The sequence below is a fragment of the Oratosquilla oratoria genome, chromosome 1, assembly GCF_046742065.1.
Source record: "Oratosquilla oratoria isolate Oo_2021 chromosome 1, ASM4674206v1, whole genome shotgun sequence".
NCBI lineage: Eukaryota > Metazoa > Arthropoda > Malacostraca > Stomatopoda > Squillidae > Oratosquilla > Oratosquilla oratoria.
This window is the reverse complement of record NC_134777.1, coordinates 100,724,633-100,752,132: the sequence shown is the minus strand read 5'-3', so window position 1 is coordinate 100,752,132 and position 27,500 is coordinate 100,724,633. Positions and strand designations below refer to the sequence as shown.

Genomic DNA, 27,500 nt, shown 5'->3' with positions numbered 1-27,500 from the left:
TATTTATGGTCGTCCGGAAAGCAACGTCATCGATGATTTCTGGGTAGAAACCGATATTCTGTTTTCTCTTATTCATAGTTCTAGTTTGTCGACGTAGATTTGTAATGTTGGCCGATATTTTGCAACGGCTGTGTAGGGAGGTCAGTCGTGCATAAATTAAATAACGTTGTTATTGCTATTCGGGGGACTTCATTATGCAGTTTTTCGATCCCAATAGACGATTGTTTTGTAACACAGCACTCTATGCCGGCCAGGAGGTTTGTCAATCTTATCTTCTCATTGTTGTGCATATAATTTTCTGTTACTCTTCTTCATAGAATACGTCTTTCGATCGTGTCAACAGTCATATGCTTTTTACCACCCTTACAGGTATATCTGTCAGGACTTTCTTGTTGAAGCACTCTCGTATTTATTCAGTTTGTGAGTAACATGTTGGTATGAAAAAGAAAACGGCCCTTTTTCAATTCATGTTGATTCAGAGAAGTGGGGTGTAACTTCTACTGTGCTTTACATTTGTTGTTTTTCATTATTTATCTTTCATATATATCATCTCCATTTTTTTCTTTTACGATGTCTTTATCCAATTGCTGTAACTGTTTTCGTTTGTTTCTCCCTTTTTAAGGAAACTATATGTTGTGGACTTGGAGTTATATTTTCTCTTGTGGTTTCTGGAAATATATTTCTTACTTGTTTTTAGTATGGAGTTTTTTTATCCTTTCTATGATTTAACTATAGAAGAGAATTGAATTAAGTCAGATATTTCTAAGTCCTGTTCTATTCCTCCATTGTATTTTGGCCATCTGGTTTCTTATATTCATTTTTATTTATATACTTTTTTTTTAATCTTTATGTTTTGTTTATTTATTTATTTTTATTTATTTTTTGTGTAAGTTTGCTGGTGATCTTTAATGGTTTCTCATGTTGATTGCGGTTAGAGTGAGAAAGAGCACATTGAATTGCCTAGGGAATGTGCATTTTGGTTATGTTGAGGAGGTTGTCTAGTGGGGCGTTTGTTAGAGATTAATATGTCTAAGTTAAGGAGTTGATCTAGGATTTTATTACCTCTTTTATATTGTATATTGTTTCCATTATGTGTGCTTGCATGATGATTATTCCTGTGGTGTCCGTGAGAGGCTGACTTGTTGAAAAATATCTTCTTTTGTATATTAGTGTCATAAATCTGTTTTTTGTTTGGTAATCTCTTCTTGTTGTGTTTTCTGCACATACGGGGATTGTTGTCTGTGATGACAACATGGAAACAGAGAAAATAGTCAGATAGATACAAACAGAATGGAAGGTACTGGAAGGAAGGAAGTAGGAAGGAGCCGGGAGCCACCTTGGCATAGGAGACGAGCATAAGACGTATAACAACAGACTCAATAAAAAACTGGCAAGGGCTACATGCGTCTTGGGGTCAGAGTATTATGTGGCAAAAAAATTATTTTCTCAGAAATTTAATTTTAGTTAATAAAGACCCAAACCTAAATCTGTGGAAAGGGCCTGGAGGTGTTGGTATTGGAGCTACACCTGCCTGGTTCTCTCGTAAATATTCCACATTTCGAGAGGGAGGTGGGAGAAGAGGTCTTCTACTGGTTCCACGTCGATTTGGTCTTCCAAAATGGTTATCTTCGAGCCAATTCAACAATGTTGCAAGTTCTTCGAGTATGTCCGCAGAGAGGGTGTCAATATAAGTATCAATATATGGAAGAGGAACAAAGGCCAAATCTTGGTTTTCAGTCCAAAGCTGACATTGTTGTTGTATGTAGAAATGTAACCCATGAAGCTATCTTTTTGTGCATATTTTGTGATAAATGAAAAATAAATAAATAGATAAATAAAAAAACTCCTGGAAATTCTGCCTGTTCAAAGTTGCAAATAATAGATATTTCTTCTTGAAGATCTATAGGAGTCGGAGTGAGAGCACTTACGGTTTTCCGCTTGCTTACCCCTTCACTCTGGGCCAAAATCTCGCGGGCAGCATTAGCTGCCAGACGTGCGATGTTGCGTCATAATACTCGCATTATAAAAAAAAAAAATAAAGTCACCGCTGTAATGCTCGTTCTCTCTTTCACCCGTGAATTTTGATAACCATAGAAAATATGATAAAGCCAGTTTACAGAGTATGGGGGTCACGCAGGTACAACTACAATAAATATAATCAAGACGCCGACATCGGCATCCTCGCGTACCCACTTGCTCCTCATGACGCCTACGTAGGCCTCACCGTATGGAAGGGTTATAGTTTTCCTCATCTAGTAATGATCCCAGTGTAACTTCACTTATTACTGCACTTGGCTTTACAACGGTGTTTCCGGCACGACGTTTCATGGCTGTGTGCACTTTAGCAATTTCTATATTGGTTGCTGACGAATTGTGGGAATGCTTACTTCCTTGATAATTGTTCCAAACTTCATATGAATCTTTGCATTGAACCTAGAGCCGTTAATCGAATGGCAATTGAGGGGCACTACCTTCTATCAAAGAGCACTAAAAGGCCAGCAAGCAGACAACACATAGCCTGGCGCAACTCTCATTCAGCCAGGAAGTATGACTGCAAAACTCGGTTTTGGGCTGGGCATGTAGGACCTTTCCTACATTATTGTGAGCTGGTGCCACGAATTAGTGCGGCGGTCGTTGGGCTACACTCTGGAACCGTCGCCATATCCGCCCATCTACACCCACCCACCCGTAAGGTGAGTAGATACCCTCGAGCGATGGTAATGATCCCCCACAAAAGGACAGTGACGGAGGAGAACAACGGGGGCGCTTTCCATACACCAGCCCACAATGCATCATGCGGGGCCCTACTTATTTACGAGATTACGTCACCTTGCTTCTTGCCCGTAAGGGTGCTCTGTAGAAATCTATTTATTACCAATTGGATATCATTCTCTTTATATGTGTCATTTTTGTTATCTGAAATTCCAATCGAGACCCCACCCCCCAATCCAAATTGACTGTCAAGTATTGTATCGTTAGGAGTTCGTTACATTGGAAGTGTGGGGGTATGTGAAGGGGTGTGATATTGAAGTACCAAGTAATATTATGAGCTTTCATGAAGTCATAAATACACAAGCGATAATCTAATCTAATCACTTATAGGTACGTCACCAGTAGAATATTTGATCAGTTAAAACAAAAATTTCAAGCCTCTACTTATTCTTTCGAGTACCTCTGATATAACCAGCCTTCCAATTCTCTTTCTAAATAGTGTATGAATTGACTTTGGGTTCAACTAGTGTATTTCGTCACCGATGACAGGAACCATGCCGCTCTTCGAGCTTCTCGTCCTCTTTGTTTGTGGTCTCATCTGCTTCTTCTTCTTCAGGAGATCGCGTAACTTTCCTCCAGGTGAGTCTCGAGCAATAAAGAAAATAATTTTCAATATAATGAAACTGAGCACTACAAACGAAGGGTTTGACTCGAAGCTGAAGTGTAACTCTACTTCAAACATAAAATGTTCCATAAGTCATTGTAAAAGAATACGCGTATATACCATGATTACACAAGTAATTCATTACAATTACAAATAATAGAATTGTTTCTACCTGTCTGGCGATCAAGCCTCATACTTAAAAGCCATGCTTTTTTTTTTTTTTTTTCTTGAGTTAATAAAGGTTTCTATCATTTTCCTTCTGTATAGTTCATCTCCCCCCCCCCTCAAAGAAAAAAAAATGGAGCTTAGATATGAAAACTGTCAAACTAGGGCAAACATTTCCACTTATGGATTACCCGAGACGAGAAGAATATTTTTCGTATTTCTGAGTGTGTTGGACGTCGATTACAAACCTCTGTCCCTTGGTGTCAATTGCTGGGGACATAGTGAATACATCAGTTGGTTGGATAACTGAAAGGCCATCAAAAACAAATCTATAACAATAGAGCAATAAATAAGATCAAGTCTTCATCTTACCCTCAGAGTGCAGATTGATTCTGCGAAGTCTGTAAGCATAAGGTAGATCAATCAGGCCATTAACTTTCTTTGTCCAAGTGATGCTAGTAGCTTTATTGGTGCAAACTTATCTATATCGCAGATGAAAGTTAGCCTGTTTCATACTGTTAGGTAGTCGTGCTGGCCCAAGTTGGGCGCCAATATCAGGCTGGCTGGAAGGCAAACTCTGATGGGGAGAACATTATATTATTGCAGGATTCTGTTGTAGAATATATAAATTTTATGTGCAAGTGGGAAAAATGCGTGGTCGACCAACTATCGACAATGATTCCAGCAAAGTAGTAACGTAATCTATTTTCTCATAGTCATTGCAACATTTCTTGCAAATAATCAACTTGTTGCCTAAACCATATAAAGAATCAAGAATTTGTTTAACCAAGCCTCTAGCATCATTCGAGATCCAGGAGAAACGAGGAAAGTAGGGGATCCTCAACACCAATATTTATGCCGCACACACATTTAAGGACGCTTGCTGGCCGATTGGATCAGTGTATTGCTACTTGTGACGAAAGTCGGTTCGAACCCTGCCACCGGCGAGTTGAATTTAGGGCACAATTCATTACACTCCACGGTACAAAGTCCTCTATAAAAGGGTATTGTCCTAGACTCCTAATAAGGGGAGTTTCGTAGCGTTAGTCATGCCATAGTCGTCCTTATCGCTGCCCGCGTCATCAGATTGGGATCTTGTGTCAGATATTCCACACCTACTTCCACTCTATCCTTCACCACCTCCACACATCTCTCAGCTTCTCTCGTATTCCTGTTCCTTTTCCTTCTTATTTAAACAATTTTCTCTATGCATCTTTCTACCTTCTGTCCTTTTCCTCTTGATCCATCTACCCTCCACTCTCAACTTGTCTCCCACCAAAAAATTAACTGATATTCCCCAACTCTCTCTCCTAAGAACATGTACACCCAAAACTCTTCCTACTCTTTTCCTGGGTACCACTACATAGACCATTAAAGCCCTATCTACCACCCTTCCATCCACCACCCTCTCCGGTGTGTATTTATGCATGATCTTTTTCATAAACACTGTTTAGCTATCATCATCTCTCTTCACACATCACCATCAACTTTCCACAACATTTTTTCCTCTGGCACTCCACACTTCCCAACCACCCCGTCTATTGATTCATGTCCTACTCTAGCATTGAGATCTCCCAATATCACGACATTGACATTTCTCCTTAAACCCTCTATGCACTCATTTAAATCTATCCAAAAAACCTCCCTTTCCTCTACACTCTTCTCACTAACAGTTCCATATGTACTTACAAAGACCCACATCTTCCTTCCCAGTTTCACCTTCATCCACATTAACACAAAAGAAACCTCTTTCCACTCCACCACACACTTTCCTTTCTCTTCACTTACTAGCATACCCACCCCTTCTCTCCGTCGTCCTCTCTTCACTCCTGACGCCCTCCCCAGTACACTCCCAAACTTAAACTCGCCCCTCCCTTTCAACTTAGTTCCACTCGATGCCAACACATCCATCTTTCTTCTCACAAACACACAACCTATCTCTTTCTTTTTACTCTCACCTATGCCACACCCACGCATATTAAAAGACCCAAACCTTTGAGTTCTGGTTGGAAAACTACTCCTAAACCTTCTTATGCTTTTGCGGTTTCTAGGAATGTCCCCTTTGGGGGTACAATGAATAGGATACATAGTCCTATTCTTCGTCCCATTTTAGTCGCCTTTTACCACTAATTAGGAACACTCGGTGGCAGTATTCTTTCTCCCCTACCACAGGGTTCTGCGAAAATGGAATTGTATATTCAGAGAAGTGGTACAGGACAGTATTAAGAGTGGGGGGACAGCATAACGGAGGGACAGTCGCAGTATAATAAAATATCATAATTTCTCTATGAATAGAGATTTCCTCTAACACAGAAAAAAAATAAAAATTATGTGTGGCTCTAGTACGAAGGGACGTCCCATATAGACCCTAAAGTATCAACTGTATGCTCCTGAGTAGATTTTAACCTCACAGTAACATGCAGCCAATACCCCAGACGGGATATATACATACATACATACATACATATATATATGTTTATATCACTGGTGAGAAATGTAGTAACACATTTGTAAATCACAACTAACACCACAGTCGGACGAAAGAAAGAGTTGAGTAAGCGAAACTATATATTTCGATTGCTAACTGCAATCCTCTTCAGTAGTACAAAGTGGAAGGAGGATGCTTTCATATATAGCAACCTCTTACAAAGGGAAGAGAAATAGGAAAAGAATAAATGTCACTACCCCAACCCTTATGTGACCTGAGGATGACATGAGGTCGGGTCAGGGGGAGGGGGAGGAAACTTGTTAACAATTTGTTTGGTGATGAATAATCCTGATATTATGTCTGGGGTCCATTGACCCTTGGAAATATTCATCGTGGGCAGATATTCAATTAAAGTGGATTCTACCATTTTCCTTCTGAACCCACAACCATATTTATAAATAAGATCGGATTTTTCCCAGTCCATCCGGTGATATGATTTATTCACGTGATGAAACACGGCTGAACTTTCTTGACTATTCTTGATAGACCTTTTGTGTTCGTTCAATCTTGTCCTCAAGTCTCTCTCCGTCTGACCTATGTATGAAAGATTACAATCTTTACATGGAAGGGAGTAAACACCTGGGATATGATCTTCTCTCAACCTCTGGTGAACATTAACAACTTTTTTATTAATGGTATTCGGGTAATTATGAATTAAATTTACCTTCTCTTTGTGGAGAAAATTGGACGAATGACTAATGGACTCTGAAAAGGGAATGACAAGGGGATTTTGTCTCTCTTTTGGCTTAGTGGAAGGGGGATTGAAAAAGCTAGTTCTGGCTTGGCTGAGGGCTTTATCCAGGAACCACTGAGGGTAAGCTAATTTTGTTAATTGGGACCTGATGGAGATTAATTCATGTTCTAAAAATTGGGGGCTACAAATCCTGAAGGCTCGGAGAAAAAGACCCGAAGCTACACTTCTTTAATGTGATCTGGGTGATGACTAAATAAGTGAAGGTAACTTTCTGAATGAATGGGTGTTCTTTCTGAAAACACTAAAGGCAAGCCTATATATATATATATACATATATATATATATATATACATATATATACATATATATACATATATATCTATGTATATATCTATATGTATATATATATATGTATATATATATATATATATATATATATATATATATATATATATATATATATATATATATATGTTTAAATATAACCCACTGTCGGAGAAACAAAATAAAGGAAACACGATCTGTATATCACGACCACAACTGTAGTCCTCTTCAGCAGATGCGACTTGCGACTTGCTAGATAAGACTACCCGCTTGCGCGGGATCGGTTTTTGTGGGAGGGGTTGAAGGTCTGTAAGAAAATTAAAAGATAGTAGTGTATAAAAAAGGGCTTTTGCCACCGGGCGATTAGGGATATCTATTTCGTGGCGTCGTGGCTTTGGAGGTGTGGGCAGGAGACTTGGGGTTGGAGACTGGGATTAATGTGTAACCGTGAGGTTACGTGGAATATCTATTCTTCTTATCCCCATCCAACAAAGTTAGAAAATGAGTAGGAGGCTTAGTCTTAGGGAAAAATAGAGAAATTGGAAATAATTTTAGTGGTAGGTAAGCTGAAATGAGAAGATGTAGTAGGAGAGAAAGCTGGAAATGAAAATAATTTCAGTGGAAGAAAAAGTTTATGTAGATATGTATATGTTTGTTCATGTAGTTGTGTTAGTTTTGTTTGCGGTATGGTTTTGTGTGTATTCTACACATAGAGGGTTGAGGCTTATAGCCTGACAATTAATGAGCTACATGCAATATTACTATTATTATTATTATTATTATTATTATTATTATTATTATTATTATTATTATTGTGCAAGTAATCGTTTTAATCGTCATTGCTATTAATAATTAAGCTATCACAATAAACTAAGTAAAAAAAAAATAAAAAAAAATCATGGGCGCAAGCGCACCCACATGCCGAGTTTCACACGTCGCCCGCGAAAACTGTGACCGAAAGGTATTTACTACAGTATCTATTTGGCTGTGTAGTCTTTATGAATGGGAAATTTGAATGCAAAATGCGTATCTGTTTATGTTAACCAAGGCAAGAGAATGTGCCAAAAAGTGATACCAAGAGTTGATTATTAGGTATCATAGATTTTTCCCATTGTGCAATGCGTACATATGTATGTACGCGTAATTTGCTACAATGTCATTTCATGTGGCTTGCGACAGTACTAAGTAATTGTGCGCCCGCCAGTGTTGCCAACTCCGGCCTCACCGTCTGAATATACGGCATCGCCCGGGTCATTGTACTATTCTCTCACAGTGGTGGGCGACCTAAGTTTGCGCAGTTTACTTTACTTGTAAACACATATTTGCTCATTTAAAAGACCTCTGTACAGAATTTGTGGATCTTTTGTATCCATTCCAATACATACGGAAGGGAGATGAGGATTTTAGTAACTGTTGCATGTATGGATATGAAGAGTAAAGTCTCATACCTCCTCAGGTCCTATGTTCCCATTTCTGGATCAGTTCGGCGTGAACTCCAAGTTACCACAGCACCTCCGTTTCCACAACTGGATCCTTCAGTACGGCCCCGTTATAGGTCTGCGGAGTCTGGACATAAATGTCATCGTCCTCGGAGATTACAATGTTATCAAGTAAGTCGGCACGAGGGAGCTGCTGGATGCAGTGTTTTTTTAAGATATAGAGAATAACTAGCCTCTGAAATTCTTTGTCAATTAGATATTAGTTCACCCCGTCTATAGCCCTGTAATTTTCTTCTTCCAACTAAGTCATCTTCCTAGCAACTTCCACTATCATAATCAGTCCCTCTCTAACTTCCACATTCAACAATTTACTGGAACATTTTATCCATCTTCCCCTCACCGCCCTCACTCCCATTAACATCAGTCCACCTGCACCCTTTACATTTTCCTCTTTGCCGGATTTGCCTCCCCTCACTCTATTCAGTTTCTTCCAAAGCATCTTTTTATTCTTTTCCAAAATTTCTGTCAAACTCTTACCCCACTTTACATCTGCCCTCCTTTTTTACTCCCTTACCTTGCATTTTGCTTTTCTTTTCATTTTGTACCTCTAATATACTACCTTGCAACCAAAACTAGTACAATCGCTTCTTTTCTTAAAATCAATGCCTTTATTTTTTCATCCTATCATTCACAGCCTCTCCTTCTGTTCCCTTCCATCTTCCTTGTTCACATACCATCTTTGCACACCTTATCAAATCCTCCTTGAAACATACACATCCTTCTATTATTTTTCCTTTACCTCTTACCACTTCACACATTTCTCTCAGCTTCTTCTGGAATTCCTTCTCTTCCATCCTTCATATTTATCTTGTTTAATCTCCTCACTTCTCTATTTCCGTCCCTTTTTTTCCTTCTCCATTTTTCTTCCACTCTTAATTTTCCTTAAAAGATAATAATAATAATCCCCTACACTTTCCTCTGGAAACACGAGCATCCAGAACTCTTCCAATCCTTCCTTTGTGTACCACTACATAGTCCAAAAATCAACCATCCTCCACTCCACAACCATTTCCTACGTAGTCACGCTTGGCTCTCTTCTTAAACACTGCATTTGCTCTCATCAACTTCATTCCTAAATACATCTTCAACACTATTTATCTACAATAATTCCTACATAACACCCTAAACCTCCCTGATACGCCATATGTTGGCTCATCTCTTACTCTAGTATTGAGATCTCCAACACCTACATTCACATTCCCTCAGAACCCTCTACACATTTATTTAAATCTATAAAACAACAATAACAACTCCCTTTCCTTATTATATCTTTCACTATTGGGACCACACCTACCCACAAAAGCCCATATCTCCCATCCCAATTTTATATTCCCCCACATCATCCATGAAGATGCTTCTTTCCACTCCACCGCGCACTCTCCTATCTCATCACTTATAAACAGAGCCACTCCTTCCTATCCTCTCCCATTCACCACTCCTGATACCCTCCTAACAACACTCACAAACTCAAACTCATCCCCTCCCCTTCAATTTAGTTTCTCATAACGCTATCACATCTATCTTCCTCATTGAATGACCCAATTTTATGTCTTGATTTTCGTAGGAAGAACATACAAAGTGCAGGATCCCTAGTCCCATCATTCCGTCTCATTTGGTAGCTTTCATGACACGCGTGGGGAACACGGTGGCAGAATTCACTCCCCAACACACAAACACCCCAAAACCACCACTACCACAGTAGGATCCAGAAGAGGTAGAGTCACAGAAGTAGTAAAGGATAGGTTTAAGGGAACAACGTAAAGGAGGGACATTTGTAGTGCAAAAGTATCATCATTCCTTTACGAGTAGATGTTTCTGAGCTCTAACATAGACGATAATGTGTGACTCTCGTTCATGGGGGCATCACAAAACGGCTCTTAAAGCATTGGCAATATCTTACTATATTGCCTAAAGTATCATTAAGTGGAAAACCCGCAGCCCCATAGCAGTTGGCAACGGTCCTCGGGGTCTCCTGAAGATCTTTCTGGGAAGAAACTTTGGACTGTATTGTACTGATATGGAACTGTTTCTATATCACTGGTTGAAATGAGCAGAAAGAGGAGACCAGTCGCTGGTTATCAGCCAGTCATGTCAGAAAAGGTATAAACAATACAGCTGAATTGATAGATGATTTTGGTCCCAGTCTGAAGACCAATTTTCAACCCTCCGCTGTCTATCTTGTGGGACCATCACAAACAGGTACCATCATTAGTCCCGAACTTAAAATGGTTTCCAGTGATAAAGTATACCGTCAGGAGACGTTTCAGTCCATGTCCAGGTCAGATGTAGATAAAGATACAATAGAAAACACACAGACAGACAAATAAACAAACAAAATAACCAATCGGCAGATATTGCCGCATATAGTCTATGAAATGTCCACACCATTTCATTCTAAAATTTTAAATTGTACTACATTCCATCTCTATGACTAAAATAACTCGTGGTTCTCTTTTGTCATAGGTGTAATGTTTAGATGGCATTTAAATGAATATCACAATTTAGAACAGGATTTCTATTTTTCAGAGAGGCTTTCCGACGTTATGAATTAAGCTATCGAACCGACCATTTCTTTACCCGATATGGAAGCAAAGATTCATCTGGACAGATTCCTAATCAAGTAAAAGGTTAGGTTTGCGCTTTGTAATTTATTATTCTAATACAAATTTAAAAGAGATAGCTGACTGTGATGCTATCTGATTTTTTTTCTTTTTTATATACAGAAACTTACAGTTCTCATGGATGACACTTAGTGGAACATTATTTTCAATAATTTGTTTATCTACATTAGAAAATTATCTGCACAAGAGGTCTGATGTAATTAAAAACAACTATCTAAACCTACCAATATATATGTATACACACACACGCAAACACACACACACACACACACACACACACACACACACACACACACACACACACACACACACACACACACACACACTTTCAACGAACGGACGGCTTGAAGAACGTTCTGAAGAAAAGTGCAGATTGTGGATCCCAACGCAAAGAGAAGTGCCTTTTTGTATTTACAGGGTGGGGGAAATTGCTCGTGGGGTAGTGGGAAAGTAAGGAAAGAGGAGAAGGGGAGGGATTGCTGGGGAAATGGAAGGTAATGAGGAAGTAGAGGACTTGGCCCTAACAGACCGCCGAAAAGTAAACAAGCGACCGCAAGACGAGCTGGAGGACGACGGAATGTCTAATAAGAATGTAAAGATTAGAAGTATAGATAGGAACAATACAGTAGAAAGTGATGAGAATATTTTCAAGGGATTTAAAGAGAGTGGGGGGGACACAAACCCCCCCCCCGACTGACAAGACTAGAGAAGAAGGTTGATAAGGTGATCGAGGACTTGGAGAGTAGGTTAGGTCATATGAACACCATTTTACAAAGGGTTGAAAGATTGGAAGAACTAGAAAAGGCGAATAAAAACTTAACTGATGAAATAGAAGACCTAAAAAGACAGTTAAGAGATGTAAAGGTGGAGAATGAGGAATTGAAGAAGAATAGTAAAGAAAACAGAGAGACAATAGCTAAAGAAAGTAAAAATTGGAAGAAAACCCAAGAAGGAAATAAGGTTTCATTCACTGACATAGTCAAACAGCAATTGAAAGAACATACTGAAGACTCAGTTATTAAAGTGATGAGACAAAAGGAGAATATAGTAAGAGATTTAGCAGACAAGAAGAAATGTATAATTATATTAGGAATGGAAGAGAAACACAACACAGATAGAACCACAAGAATCAAAGAGGAAAATGAAAAAGTAAGCCAATTACTAGAATCAGTTCAGGAAGATGAACCAGAAATTATGAAACAAATCGAAGAGAAATTTAGACTCGGAAAGTATAGCACAGACAAGACCAGACCAATTAAGATTAAATTGAAGTCACAAACAACGGCAGAGAATATCTTATCCAAAACAGGGAAACTAGCAACAAGTGAACAATACAAAAAGATATGGATAAAAAGAGAAATGAATAAAGAGGAAAGAGAGGAAGAAAAGCAGAAAAGACTGGAAGCTAAGGCAAAAAACGAGAACAGAACGGAGTCAGAGAAAGAGAGATTCTATTGGAGAGTAGTGAACATGAAACTAAGGAAGTTCGACATACAAAAGAAAAACATAAGGGAAACAGAGAACACAATGGAAGTGGCAGAAAACTAAGAGTGTCTTACACAAATATAGATGGATTAATAACAGGATTGAATGAGCTGAATGATTATTTGAAGGAAAAAGAACCGGACATAATGGGAATTGTAGAAACAAAATTAAAAGGCCCACTACCACCCAACAGTGTAGGACATGATGCATACAATTATTGGATTAGAAACAGAGAGAAAAAGCAAGGGGGTGGAGTTATGTTCCTGACTAAGAAGGATATAAATGTGAAAGGTGTCATATATGGAAAGAATACAGTAGAGATGATTATGATAGAAGTGGAAGACAGAGATAAGAAGAGCAGAAAATTTGTGATAAATTATGTGCCTCCAAAAACAGCCTCATGGGAGGAGAGTGAACATAAAAGTATGTTAGAGGACACAAAGATAACATTAAATAAAATAATGGAAGATGGAGGAATAGTTATGATGGGCGACTTTAATTGCAAAGAAATCTGCTGGGAAGAAATGACAGTAAAGGGTGGAGACGACTCATGGGGAAACGCTCTACTTGAGATGATTATTGACCACACAATGACACAATGGATACAGGAGAACACTAGGTATAGAAATGAAGAAGAACCATCGAGACTAGACTTATTAATTACATCTGAACCTAGAATAGTGGACAAGATTGAATATAAAACACCAATAGGTAAAAGTGACCACATATTGATTGAACTGGAACTTAATGAAGAAAAATATATCAAAAGAAATGAACAATATAGAAAAGGAAGAATAATGTATGAAAAAACAAACTTTGATAAAATAAGAGAATTCTTTCAACAAGAAAACTGGGAAGAAATATACAAAGAAGAACATCAGTGGAAAAGAAATGGAATATTTTGACAAAAATTTACAAAAAAGGAGTGGAAAAGTATGTCCCAAGACAAAAACAAGAAAAAGAATATGTAAAATGCTGGTACAACAAAAGTTGTAGGGAGTTAAAAGACAAAAGAGACAAAGCCTGGACCAGATGGAAAAAAGACAGAAAACCTGAAAAATGGAAAATATATACCAGTTATAGAAATGAATATGTACAAACGTGCAGAGAGGAAAAGAGAAAATATGAAAAAGACGTCATAGAAAAATGTAAAGATCAACCAAAACTATTCTACAGATTTGTAAACAATAAACTGAAAAACAAACAGGACTTGGAGAAATTAAGACAAGGGGGAGTTGAATACACTGAGGAAATGGAAATGGCGGAAATTATGAACAAACATTTTAAATCAGTGTTTACAAGGGAGAACATACAACCTGAAGAGATTGAATGGAAAGAGAAAGTCCCCCCTATAGAAAAAATAGAAGTATCAAAGAATGAAATATTGATACAATTGAGTAATCTTGATGTCAGAAAATCACATGGACCAGATGAAATAGCAAACTGGATTCTGAAAGAATGCAGGAATGAACTAACAGACAAAATACATAGTCTAATAAGCAGTTCCTTAAAAGAAGGAAAAGTTCCAGAAGATTGGAAAAAAGCAAATATAGTACCTATATATAAAGGAGGAAATAAAGAAGAACCTACCAACTATAGACCAGTCTCTCTAACAAGTACAATAGCAAAAATTTGTGAAAGAATTATCAAAAATAGATGGGTAAAATACTTGGAAAAAACAACGTACTAAATCCAAGGCAATTTGGATTCAGACAAGGACGATCATGCGTCACCAATTTAATATGTTTCTATTCAAGGCTAATAGATATAATACAAGAAAGAGATGGATGGGCTGATTGTGCATTTCTAGACCTAAAAAAAGCTTTTGACAAAGTACCACATAAGAAGTTGCTTAAGAAACTAGAATCTGAAGGAGGAATACAAGGTAAATTACTAAATTGGATGGAAGACTTTTTGCAAGAAAGAAAAATGAGAGTAGTGATAAGAAACCAGCACTCAAAATGGAATGAAGTAATAAGCGGTGTCCCGCAGGGAACAGTCCTGGCCCCAATAATGTTTGCTATATATATTAATGATATGGATGAAGGAATTGAAAGCTATATGAGCTTCTTTGCAGACGATGCAAAACTACTGAAAAGAGTGAAAACTGAAGAAGATTGTGAATCACTACAGAGAGATCTAAATAAAGTACAGGAATGGAGTAGGAAGTGGGAGATGGAGTTCAATACAAAAAAGTGTAGTATAATGGAATTTGGAAAAAGCAAAAACAGAATAACAGGATCATATAATTTGGGAGAAGAAGGAATAAAAAAAGTAGAAAATGAGAAGGACCTGGGAGTCATTGTTATGAATAATATGTCACCTGAAAAACATATAAATAAGATTTTTGGAGAAACTTATAATTTAATAAGAACAATCAAAGTGGCATTTACATACCTGGATGAAGAAATGGTGAGGAAAATCCTAATCACCCTGATAAGACCAAGATTAGAATATGCAGCAACAATATGGTCACCAAGTACAAAAAAATGTATAAAAAAAAATTGAAAGAATACAAAGAGCAATTACAAAACTGGCACCAACACTCTCAAAACTATCATATGAAGAGAGACTACAAAAACTTGAACTACAGACACTAGAGCAAAGAAGAGAGAGATGAGATTTGATAGCTATTTACAGAATCATGAAAGGCATAGAAATTACTGATAGAGAGAATCTGATAAAATGGGATGACAGAAATACAAGAGGACACGGAAAAAAAAAATAAAAAAAGACAGCTATAGAAGAGATTTGAAAAAGAACAGCTTTCCACACAGAGTAATAGACAGTTGGAACAAGTTAGATGAGAAAGTGGTGTGTGCAAAAACAATACATGAATTTAAAAATTGTGTAGATAAAATGAGAAATGAAGACGGGACCCCACGAGCATAGCTCCCCTTCCCGTAAAATACAACTAGGTAAATACAACTAGGTAAATACACACACACACACACACACACACACACACACTTTCGTCGGATGGACGGCGAGAATTGGAGTTCCGGAAAAAAAGGAAAATCTACGTGGATGTCAACGTCAAGGAAGTACCTTATTGTATTTATAGGGAAGGGGAAAGTTCGTGGTGTAGTGGGAAGGTGATAAAAAAAAAGAAGGGGAGGTGATTATTGAGGGAAATGGAAGGAAATGAAGAAGAGGGGGACTTGGTCCAGGAGGTCAGGCGTCTTGTAAACAAAAGACGGACCGATGATGACGATGATTTCGGTGATGACGGGATCAACAAAAATGTAAAGATTAGAAATATAGATAAGAGCAGCACAGTGGAAGGTGATGATAATAATTTCCAGGGATTTAAAGAGGGTGGGGGGATACCAACCTCCTCCGATTAGCAAGACTAGAGGAAAAACTTGAAAAAATGACCGAGCATTGGGAAAGTAGGTTTGGTAACGTACCCAAGATTGCGCAGAGAGTTGAAAGATTGGAAGAACTAGAGAAGGCGAACAAAAACTTAACTTTAGAAGTAGAAGAATTATAAAGACAGTTAAAAGAAGTTAAAGATGAGAATGAGGAATTAAAGAGGAATAATAAAGACAATAAAGAGGCCATAGCAAAAGAAGCACAGGGCTGAAAAAAATCCAAGAAAACAGTAAAGTTGCATTTACTGACATAATTAAGCAACAAATGAAAGAACAAACTGAAGACTCAGTTATTAAAGTGATGAGACAGAAGGAGAATATAGTAAGAGACTTAGCAGACAAAAGGAAATGTATAACTATATTAGGAATGGAAGAGAAATTTAACCAAAATGAAACCACAAGAATTAAAGAGGAAAAAGAAAAAGTAAACAGTTTACTAGAATTAGTTCAGGAAGATGAACCTGAAATAGAAAAACAAATTGAAGAGATGTTTAGACTCGGAAAATATAGTACAGATAAGACCAGACCAATTAAGATCAAATTCAGATCACAAACAACAGCAGAGAATATCTTAGCAAAAACAGGGAAACTATAGTCAGCGCAAGGAGAAATGACCGATTAGGCGGGGCTAGGAGATTTCCCGGTGTTGCCACATGTGGGCATCCATGGCGAGAACGTGCATGTGGATGCAATGGTTTCTGAATGCAGTGTGAGGGGGGCGGGGCCAGAGATTAGATGTAGCGGCAACGTCGCTCTCTCATGCACATATGCCATATCTACACTTAAAGAAACGAAACCTTTGTATAGAAAACATTGTTTTGATTTTTACCTCAGTGGTGGTGTGTGACAAAAAATTATAATATAATCATATGAGGCAACATTATAAAATTATAAAATAGAATTATAAAATAAAATGAAATTATAGAATAGTTATATGTGGCACCACAGGGGAACTCCCAGTGCTCCGCCCTAACGGCCAGATCTCAGTGCAACGGGTATAGCAGCAAGTGAACAATATAAAAAAGTATGGATAAAAAGAGAAATGAATAAAGAGGAAAGAGAGGAAGAAAAAATGAAAAGGCAAGAAGCTAAAGAAAAAACCAGAACAGAACGGAGTCAGAAAAAGAAGAATTCTATTGGAGAGTAGTGAATATGAAAGTGAGGAAATGGTCCATAACAGAGAGAAACAAAAAAGAAACAGAAAATACAATGGAAATAACAGAAAGTTAAGAGTGTCCTACACAAACATAGATGGATTAATAACAGGACTGAGTGAACTGAACGAGTATCTGAAGGAAAAAGAACCGGACATAATGGGAATTGTAGAAACGAAATTAAAAGGTCCACTACCACCCAACAGCATAGGACACAATGCATATAATTATTGGATTAGAAACAGAGAGATAAAACAAGGGGGTGGAGTTATGTTCCTGACAAAGAAGGATATAAACGTGAAGAGTGTCACATATGGAAAGAATAGAGTAGAGATGATTATGATAGAAGTAGAATACAGAGATAAGAGCAGAAATTTTGTAATAAACTACGTGCCCCCAAAAACAGCCTCGTGGGAAGAGAGTGAACATAAAAGTATGTTAGAAGACACAAGAATAACATTAAATAAGATCATGGAAGAAGGAGGAAGAATAGTTATGATGGGCGACTTTAATTGCAAAGAAGTCTGCTGGGAATAGATGACAGTAAAGGGAGGACAAGAATCATGGGGAAATGTTCTACTTGAGATGATTGTTGACCACACAATGACACAATGGATTCAAGAGAACACTAGGTATAGAAATGAAGAAGAACCATCGAGACTAGACCTAATAATCACATCAGAACCTGAAATAGTGGAAAAGATAGAATACAAGACACCAATAAGTAAAAGTGACCACATATTGATAGAACTAGAACTAAATGAGGAAAAATACATGAAAAGAAATGAACAATATAGAAAAGGAAGATTGATGTATGAAAAAACAAACGTTGATAAAATAAGAGAATTCTTTCAAAATGAAAACTGGGAAAGAATACACAAAGAAGATACAACAGTAGAAGAGAAATGGAATATTTTGACAAAAATCTATAAAAAAAGGAGTGGAAAAGTATGTCCCAAGACAAAAACAAGAAAAAGAATATGTAAAGTGCTGGTACAACAAAAGTTGTAGGGAGTTTAAAGACAAAAGAGACAAAGCTTGGACCAAATAGAAGAAAAACAAAAGACCTGAAAAACGGAAAATATACACTAGTTATAAAAATGAATACGTACAAGTGTGCAGAGACGAAAAGAGAAAATATGAAAAAGATGTCATAGAAAAATGTAAAGATCAACCAAAACTGTTTTACAGATTTGTAAACAACAAACTGAAAAAAAAACAAGAATTAGAGAAATTAAGACAAGGAGGAGTTGAATACACAGAGGAAATAGAAATGGCAGAAATTATGAACAAGCATTTTAAATCGGTGTTTACAAGGGAGAACATACAACCTGGAGAGATCGAATGGGAAGAGAAAGTCCCCCCTATGAAAGAAATAGAAGTAACAAAGAACGAAATAATGAAACACTTGAGTAATCTTGATGTCAGAAAATCGCATGGAGCAGATGAAATAGCAAATTGAATTTTGAAAGAATGCAAGAATGAACTAGCAGACAAAAAAAAAAAAAAAAAAAAGCATAATAAACAGTTCCTTGAAAGAAGGAAAAGTTCAAAAGATTGGAAAAGAGCAAATATAGTACCTATATACAAAGGAGGAAATAAAGAAGACCCTACCAACTATAGACCAGTCTCTCTAACAAGTACAATAGCAAAAATCTGTGAGAGAATTATCAAAAGTAGATGCGTAAAGTATTTAGAAAAAAAAAAAAAACGTACTAAATCCAAGGCAGTTTGGATTCAGACAAGGACGATCATGCGTCACCAATTTAATATGTTTCTATTCAAGGCTAATAGGTATAATACAAGAAAGAGATGGATGGGCTGATTGTGCATTTCTAGACCTAAAAAAAGCTTTTGACATAGTACCACATAAGAAATTGCTTAAGAAATTAGAAACTGAAGGAATACAGGGCAAACTGCTTAAATGGATGGAAGACTTTTTGCAAGAAAGAAAAATGAGAGTAGTGATAAGAGACAAACACTCTAACTGGGATGAAGTAATAAGTGGTGTTCCCCAAGGAATAGTTTTGGCCCCAATAATGTTTGCTATATATATTAATGATATGGATAAAGAAATTGAAAGTTACATGAGCTTCTCTGCAGATGATGCAAAACTGATAAAAAAAAAAGTGAACACGGAGGAAGATTGTGAGTCACTACAGAGTGATCTCAATAAAGTATGGGAATGGAGTAGAAAGTGGGAGATGGAGTTCAATACCAAAATGTGTAGTATAATGGAATTTGGAAAAAGCAAAAAAAAAAAAAAAAGAATAGAAGGATCATATAAGTTGGGAGAAGAAGGAATAAAAAAAGTTGAAAATGAGAAGGACCTGGGAGTCATTGTTATGAATAATATGTTACCTGAGAAACATATAAACAAGATTTTTGGAGAAACTTATAATTTAGTAAGAACAATCAAAGTGGCATTTACATACCTGGATGAAGAAATGGTGAAGAAAATATTAATCACTTTGATAAGACCAAGATAGGAATATGCAGCAACGATGTGGTCACCAATTACAAAAAAATGTATAAAAAAAACTTGAAAGAATACAAAGAGCAATTACAAAATTGGCACCAACACTCTCAAAACTATCATATGAAGAAAGACTAGCAAAACTTGAGCTACAGACACTAGAGCAAAGAAGAGAGAGAGGAGATTTGATAACTATTTACAGAATCATGAAAGGCATAGAAATTATTGATAGATAGGATCTAATAAAATGGGATGAAAGAAATACAAGAGGACACGGAAAGAAAATCAAGAAAGACAGCTATAGAAGAGATCTGAAAAAGAATAGCTTTCCTCACAGAGTAATAGACATTTGGAACAAGTTAGATAAGAAAGCAGTGTGTGCAAAAACAATACATGAATTTAAAAATAGTTTAGATAAAATGAGATATAAAGACGGGACACCACGAGCATAGCTCCCTTTCCCGTAAAATACAACTAGGTAAATACACACACGCATAAGAATGAAGGAGACTGTAAGAGACCATAAGGCCTACACTATGTAGTTCCATGTCCATTACCACCTGTCATCTCCATCCATAAAGTTGTCTAACTGTTTCTTAAAACGACTGATACTTTCAGCGTTCACTACATGGTTACTAAGTCTATTCCATTCGTAGAGCACCCTATTAGGAAACCAAAATTTGCCTATTTCTTCTTAAATCAAAATTTGTCCAGTTTAAATCCATTACTGCCCTGTTGTCTTAATATGATGACCTTCTTTGCGTCACCCTTGTTAAAGCCATTGATCCGCTTAAACACCTCTATTAGATCACTACGCACTCTGCATCTTTCCAGAGTGTAAGTTAAGGTGCCTAAACCTGTCCTCGTAAGGCAAATTTCTGAGCCCATGTATCATTTTGATCATTCTCCTCTGCACTAATTCTAGTGAATTGATGTCCATTTTATAAGACGGAGACCTAAACTGTACCGCATAGTCAAGGATGGGTCTAACTAAAGCTAGATAGAGTTTGATAATTACCTCTGCACTTCTATTCGTAACCATCCTAGCGATGACACCTAATGCTGTGTTAGTTTTATTCCTGGTGCTAATGCGCTGTTTCCTGGATTTAAGGTCAGGACTCACTAGAACTCCCAATTATCTCTCGCACTCAGTTTTCTCTAAAAACGTGTTATCTAAGGTATATCTATTTTCGGGGTTGTGTAGCCCTACGTTTAACACGCTGCACTTTGAAATATTGAAATTCATTTGCGATTTCACCGACCATATTAAGATCATCCTGCAGAATCTCGGCGTCGTCTCTTCAACTAATTAGGCGTCCTATTCTAGTGTCGTCCACTAACTTACTAACATCACTATTAATCCCATTGTCCAAGTCATTTATGTATATAATGAACAATAAGAGACCCAAAACCGAACCCTGTGGGACCCCACTAGAAACACTCCCTCACCTGGATTTTACACCATTTATGGTGACCCGCTGTTTTCTGTAACTGATCCAGGTTCTAATTCAGGGGTTCCCAAACTTTTCAGCTCATCGACCCCATAGTAAAGTTTAAGATTTTCTATAGACCCCCAAATTATTAATTCACGAATTATGTCAGTTTTTTAATATTATTGTTGTTGTTATTGGTATTAATGCTAGTAATATTATTATTATTATCATTATCATTGTTATTATTATTTATTATTATTTATTATTATAATTTTAGTTATCAATAGTGTTATTATCATCATTATGATTGTTATAATTTTTGTTGTTGATATTATTGTTTTAATTCTTTACAGTAGTTCTTGTTTGGTGTCATAAATCACTTATGGTAATTCTAAAGTACTATATTCACAATTTTCGTGTTTGTGGATTTTACCTATTCTATTCGTTTATCTTTATTTATTTATCTTTATTTTCATCCGTTATAAGAGGGCCAAATGGCAGCGTTCATCAAGGCAACGGCGCTCCAGTAATGATACAGACACTTTCACATGTACATAAACATAAGTGTTTTCAAATATTTATAATTTACCAACAGCTTTAAGAGTGATATCATATATTCTTTATTATATTACTATAAGTAATATTCAAGCCAATAATATGACACAATCTTGATGTTCATTCACGATGTGCTTGTGTGTATGTGAGATTCTACCTACATATACAGAATGATGAGGATTTTCGACTCAGAGTGAACTGACATGGTTTTTCTTTAAGTTTTGGTTGATTATTCTCACTCTTTCAGTCCGGGAAGAAAACAGGATCATTTCATGCTAACCATTTAATTCTAAAGACTGTCTTTCGACCCCATAGTAATTTACTGACCCCTTTCGACCCCCTAGCAATCTATTGACCCCCTTTCGACACCAGGGATGGTCTCATCGACCCCTGGGAGTCGATATTGACCCCCTAGCAATCTACTGACCCCCTTTCGACCCCAGGGATGGTCTCATCGACCCCCTAGTAATCTACTGACCCCCTTTCGACCCCTTGGCTATTTGTCGACCCCTTGGATGGTCTCATCGACCCTTGGGGGTCTATATCGACCACTTTGGGAACCCCTGTCCTGGGTCAACCCCTCATGTTCACTCCTTCCACCTCTGCCTTCCACACCTCTTTTACTAATCTTTCTTCACTCATTCTTTCCATGTGTTCAAACCATCGCAATACTCTTTCATCAATCCAATCTCCCAACTCCCTTCCACCCCTGTTTTCCTCCTCACCTCCTCATTTCTCACTTTATCCAGCCTAGTAACCCCTATCATACTTCTCAGGCATTTCATCTCAAAGACATTCAAACTCCTTCTCTCTCCCTCTCTAATGTTCCTCTCTTAGCATCCATTTCCAAATGTCTACAGTATTTCTCATTACACTTTTTAATCCCCCAAGGCATTTACTCGCTTTTCTCAATCTACATTCTACCTCCACCCCCACTCCTCTCTTTCCTACCACATTCGCACCCAAGGATATATAGAAGAGGCTCGTAGATATAAGTAGACAAGTGAGGTAGAAAGAGGGGTAGGTAGTGAAGGTTTTATTTTATTGGATCGGCTTTTTGGTAAACAACAATTCGTAGGTGAAGGGTTGTGCAAGCTCGTTCTCCACCTAGAGTAACAGAAATGGTCGGGAGTCTGGATGTCGTGTATGTTTTGCTTTTGCTGATGTAACCTAAGTGAATATGCAGTGATTCGAGATTGCTTAAGTAAACAATATTGTACTTGTAACAACGAATCTGACCTGAGAAATGGTGGAGAAGGGGAAATTCTTGAATATAAAGTTAAAGATCAATGGACTAAAGAAACCATGACATCACTGCAGAATTGACATAGGGACTAAATTGAGTGTTCTCGACGAGAGTCCCTTGGTGTACCTTAGAGAACCAAGTGTGGTAATATTCGGAAAGAAAAGAAAGAAAAATTAAGCTCCTTTTAATTCCCTCTATACAGAAAATATAGTGAAGTTAGAAGTAGAAGCCTGACGGTGCAAAATACAATTACCAAGTGAACTCAGAAATTGAATAAGTTGAATGATGGGAGGCATGGGGCCTGCTGACTAAAAGGGCGAGCAACAAATTACGTTAATGAAAGTAGAAAGTGAGAGACGTACTAAACGAAATTAAAAACACAAAATAAAGACGGCACACACACACACACACACACACACACACACACACACACACACACACACACACACACACACACACACACACACACACATATATATATATATAAATATATATACATATATATATATATATATATATATATATATATATACATATATATATGTACATATATATTATATATATATATATACATGTGTGTTCGTGTGCATGCTTGTGTGTGTGTGTGTGTGTGTGTGTGTGTGTGTGTGTGTGTGTGTGTGTGTGTGTGTGTGTGTGTGTGTGTGTGTGTGTGTGTGTGTGTGTGTGTGTGTGTGTGTGTGTGTGTGTGTGTGTGTGTCCAACATGCATGATTTTGATTCTGCGATCTATATTGTATGAGAAACGTAAAACCAGTTCATGAGGGGGATTTACTGCCCGACGTTTTCAAGGGTTTATGAAATACAGATATTTTTTCCGCAACTTAACCTAGGACATGAACTGCACCGCCGGGGCTTGCCGCATTCCTCCGCTGGAACATGTCACTGACATTTTTTCTAAATGAGTACAGTAGGCCTATACAAGCATTTACATCCAAGTGTTCTCTTTGCATTCTCACCACAAACTTGAATTTATACATATCAACACATCCATATATGTCCAACTGCATATCTAATAAGGATATAACTATTTACTGATTTTTTTGCTGGAATTAATTTTTGAGTGGTGAAATTGGCGACTGAATCTGGGAGAGAAAGTCCATGACTGGATTGCGCCGCGTTCTTTCCCTGTCAAGGGCCTATTAACATAACTGAATATTAATTAGATTTATACATATACACGATTAAATATGTAATAACCTATTAACGTATACACATATAAAAACACATCTTCATATACGCATATCCGAACACACCTGTGTTCACCTAGCATGAAGTTAATCATACTTGTTATGGTAAAAATTGCTACCCTGGTATACTGTTCAGTTATACTTTACTAAGTAATATTAGTTTCTTTGGTTTCTTGTCGATATCCTAAGTATTTTATTTACGTGCCCCTTTGGCAAAATGCTCATTTTAATCGACATTTTTATTATAATACTAGGGCAGAAGATAAATAATAAGATATCAAATTGAAATCGCAGGTATCATACACCGCAATTTTTATCTTTTCTTCGTTGGCAGGTGTACTCTTTTCAAGTGGCCAAATCTGGCTGGACAATCGTCGCTTGCTTCTGCGGAGTTTCCGTGATATTGGCTTCGGCAAATCGAAGGCAGAAGTCATCATTCAAAAAGAAGCAGAGCACATGGTTTGTACCATTGAAACAGTCTTTCTTTTCCATTATACAGGTCAATGTGTGTTGCCAATAGCTGTGATGACTATGGTGATAACAAAATAAATTATGAAACAAATATTAAAATAGGTTACAGTGGCAATATCTTCCGACAAACCTATTAGTTTATGATGAAGTAGGGTGAAATATAGATATATAAATAAGTAAGATAAAATGTAATAAACCAAAGTATATAAAACAAAATTAAACATAATTATGAAAACATTTTGTTACAATAGGTTACAGTTGCAATTTATTCCAACAAACCTATTAGTTCATGATGAAATATGGTGAAAAAAGATATACAAATACGTAAAATAAGATATACTAAACAAAAGAAGATATATGAAATAAAACAAAATTAAATGTAATTATGAAAACATTTTGTTACAATAGGTTACATTGGTAATGTATTCCAATAAACCTATTAGTTCATAATGAAGTAGGTTGAAAAACAGATATATAGATAAGATAGAATATAATAAACCAAAGAATATATATGAAATAAAACAAAATGAAACATTGAAATAAAACAAAATTATATCTTCTGCTGGAAATATTATTACATTCAGTGACTGCACAGCGAAATCATTTCTACCTATTTATTTCTAGTCTTTTTAATGTTTATTATGAAAAAATCGCATAACGAATGTTAATTAATACATTTAAAATTCTGAAGACCTTAGCAAATCTCCTTAAGTCTATCTTTGTCCATTTTATGTGAAAATTGGTTCATATACTTTGGGAGGTTTTAATTTAATTCATTGATCTATTTATGTATCTATTTTTCTATGATATATTTATTCATTCATTTATTAATTTATTTGTATATCATTTATTAATTTATCTATTCATTTAATCATTTATCTATTTATCTAATTATCTATTTATTAACTTTTTCGTTTATTCATTGATTTATTCATCTTGTCATTTATCTGCTTATTTGCTTACTTATCAATCTATCCATCAATTTATCTATCAATTCATTTATTTATGAATTTATTCATTTACTAATTCATCTATTTATTTATCTATCTATTTGTTTAGTGATTTATCTTTTTGTTCATTCACTAAATTATCTATTTACATATTCATGTATTCATTTATCTATTATCTATTCACCTATTTATTTATTCATTCATTTACTTATTAATATCTTCATTTATTTGGTTTTGTTAGTTTGTTAGTGTTGTATTGATTTTGTAGCTCATTGCTGAACAATGATACAGTTTCACCAATTTAAAATTAGTGAAACTGCGAAACCTATATCTAACAGATTTTTAGAAAAGGAAAGGAGAATTAATAAGGAGCGCTTTATTTATCTATTTGCAGATGGCGTTGTTCTCATAGATAAGAAAAAAAACAGTTGGAAAGATTTTGGCTTCTCATTGTATATCATTTGTTTATTCATTTATTTATTTTAGCCCCTCGTTATTATGTACCAAATTAAGTTTTCTCTGTGTTGTCCGACTCTTGCGTTTGCAACTGTTTTGAGAATATCTATTTTCTTATTTGCCTTGCCCGTGATGTTTCCGGTTTCTGAGTACTGTTCGTGTGTGTGGTCGTCTGCTGCTACATCACTCCTACATCTTATTGACAGCCGCTCTTCTTTTGTAGTCGTAAGGTGTGGTCTGATGTGATTTAGGCCAACTCCTTGAGTCAGTGGCCATCCATCTTCGTTATGGATCACTAAACTACGTTTTTGCTGTGGTATTAACGTATTGGTTAACGATTTCGTCCTCCTTCCGAGCACGAAATGTTCTCGTAGAAGGCGAGAGGAATTGACCGCGAGAAGATGGCACTAAGTGCCGAGAACATCCACACACAGGCACCCCACGGAGGCACAGAATTCATGCTTTATATGACCCTCTATGTTGAGGAGTCAAGAGAATGGCGCCAGTTGGCATTGGAGCCCGTAACATTTAGAATATACATACTGGCTCACATCACACAAATACAGATATATTCTAACTGGAACAGCACGACGCTTTACGAAACGTGTTAGCATTTTTTACTGTGTTTAATTTTTTCTATTCAGTATTTTGACTATTCCTCTCAATATAAATTTTCAGTAAATCAAAGAAATTTACTTCCCCCTCCTCTCAGCTCCAAAATATGAAAGGCTTGTAAAAGACATTAATTACTATTTCGTTTGCTGTCCCATTTAACAATATAACAATGTAAGTTTGAAATAGAATATCTTGCCACGCTTCACCGACACGCACACACACACACACACACACACACACACACACACACACACACACACACACACACACACACACACACACACACACACACACACACACACACACACACACACACACACACACACACACACACACACACACACACACACACACACACACACACACACACACACACACACACCAGTTTGATGTATGTTTGCCATTTATTCACTTTTTGTCTTTTTCCATCTTTTCCAGGCTTTGCCTCTTCTATCTTTAGAATCGCTACTCTATTTATTATACCAACATTTTATGTACACCCTTTTTTGTTTCTGCTTAGGTACATGTTTAACTGTTCCCTCCTTATATATTTCTTTAAAAATTTTCCATTTCTCTTCCATCTTTGTTTCATCATTTGCAAATTTGTCCCAACTAGCATTTTGAAAAAACAAAAACAAAACAAGAAACGCGTATTTTAGTGTTCTAACTTCTAAGTTGTATTTTCATGCATGAAATATCAAAAAAGAAAGAAATTTAAAACCACCTCAGTTTACTTATAAGCAGGTAAACTACACGATAGGACGGTAAAGTTCTCTCACAACTGCTCGTTTCAGATTAACCAGATGTCTCGTAGCCACGGAAGAAAACAACTGATGGATGGGTCACAGTTCTACATCCACATCGTGAATACCATTTGGTACTTCTTGACAAGCAAGATGTAAGTAATCTCT

The 27,500-nt window shown here is 36.7% G+C and overlaps 2 protein-coding genes across 2 annotated transcripts in view; both read left to right on the top strand.

The window, feature by feature from the left end:
* LOC143024534 (zinc finger MYM-type protein 1-like) overlaps window positions 1–27,500 on the top strand; it is a 130,258-nt gene that overhangs the window by 6,203 nt on the left and 96,555 nt on the right. The gene's annotated exons all lie outside the window — the stretch shown is intronic.
* LOC143024527 (cytochrome P450 2J2-like) overlaps window positions 3,193–27,500 on the top strand; it is a 44,143-nt gene continuing 19,835 nt past the window's right edge. Inside the window, exons 1-5 of the mRNA XM_076183342.1 lie at window positions 3,193–3,351; window positions 8,504–8,657; window positions 11,073–11,173; window positions 24,432–24,556; window positions 27,384–27,487. Coding sequence (XP_076039457.1) covers window positions 3,255–3,351; window positions 8,504–8,657; window positions 11,073–11,173; window positions 24,432–24,556; window positions 27,384–27,487 — 581 coding nt within the window. The 5' untranslated portion in view covers window positions 3,193–3,254. The remainder of the gene's footprint in view (window positions 3,352–8,503; window positions 8,658–11,072; window positions 11,174–24,431; window positions 24,557–27,383; window positions 27,488–27,500) is intronic.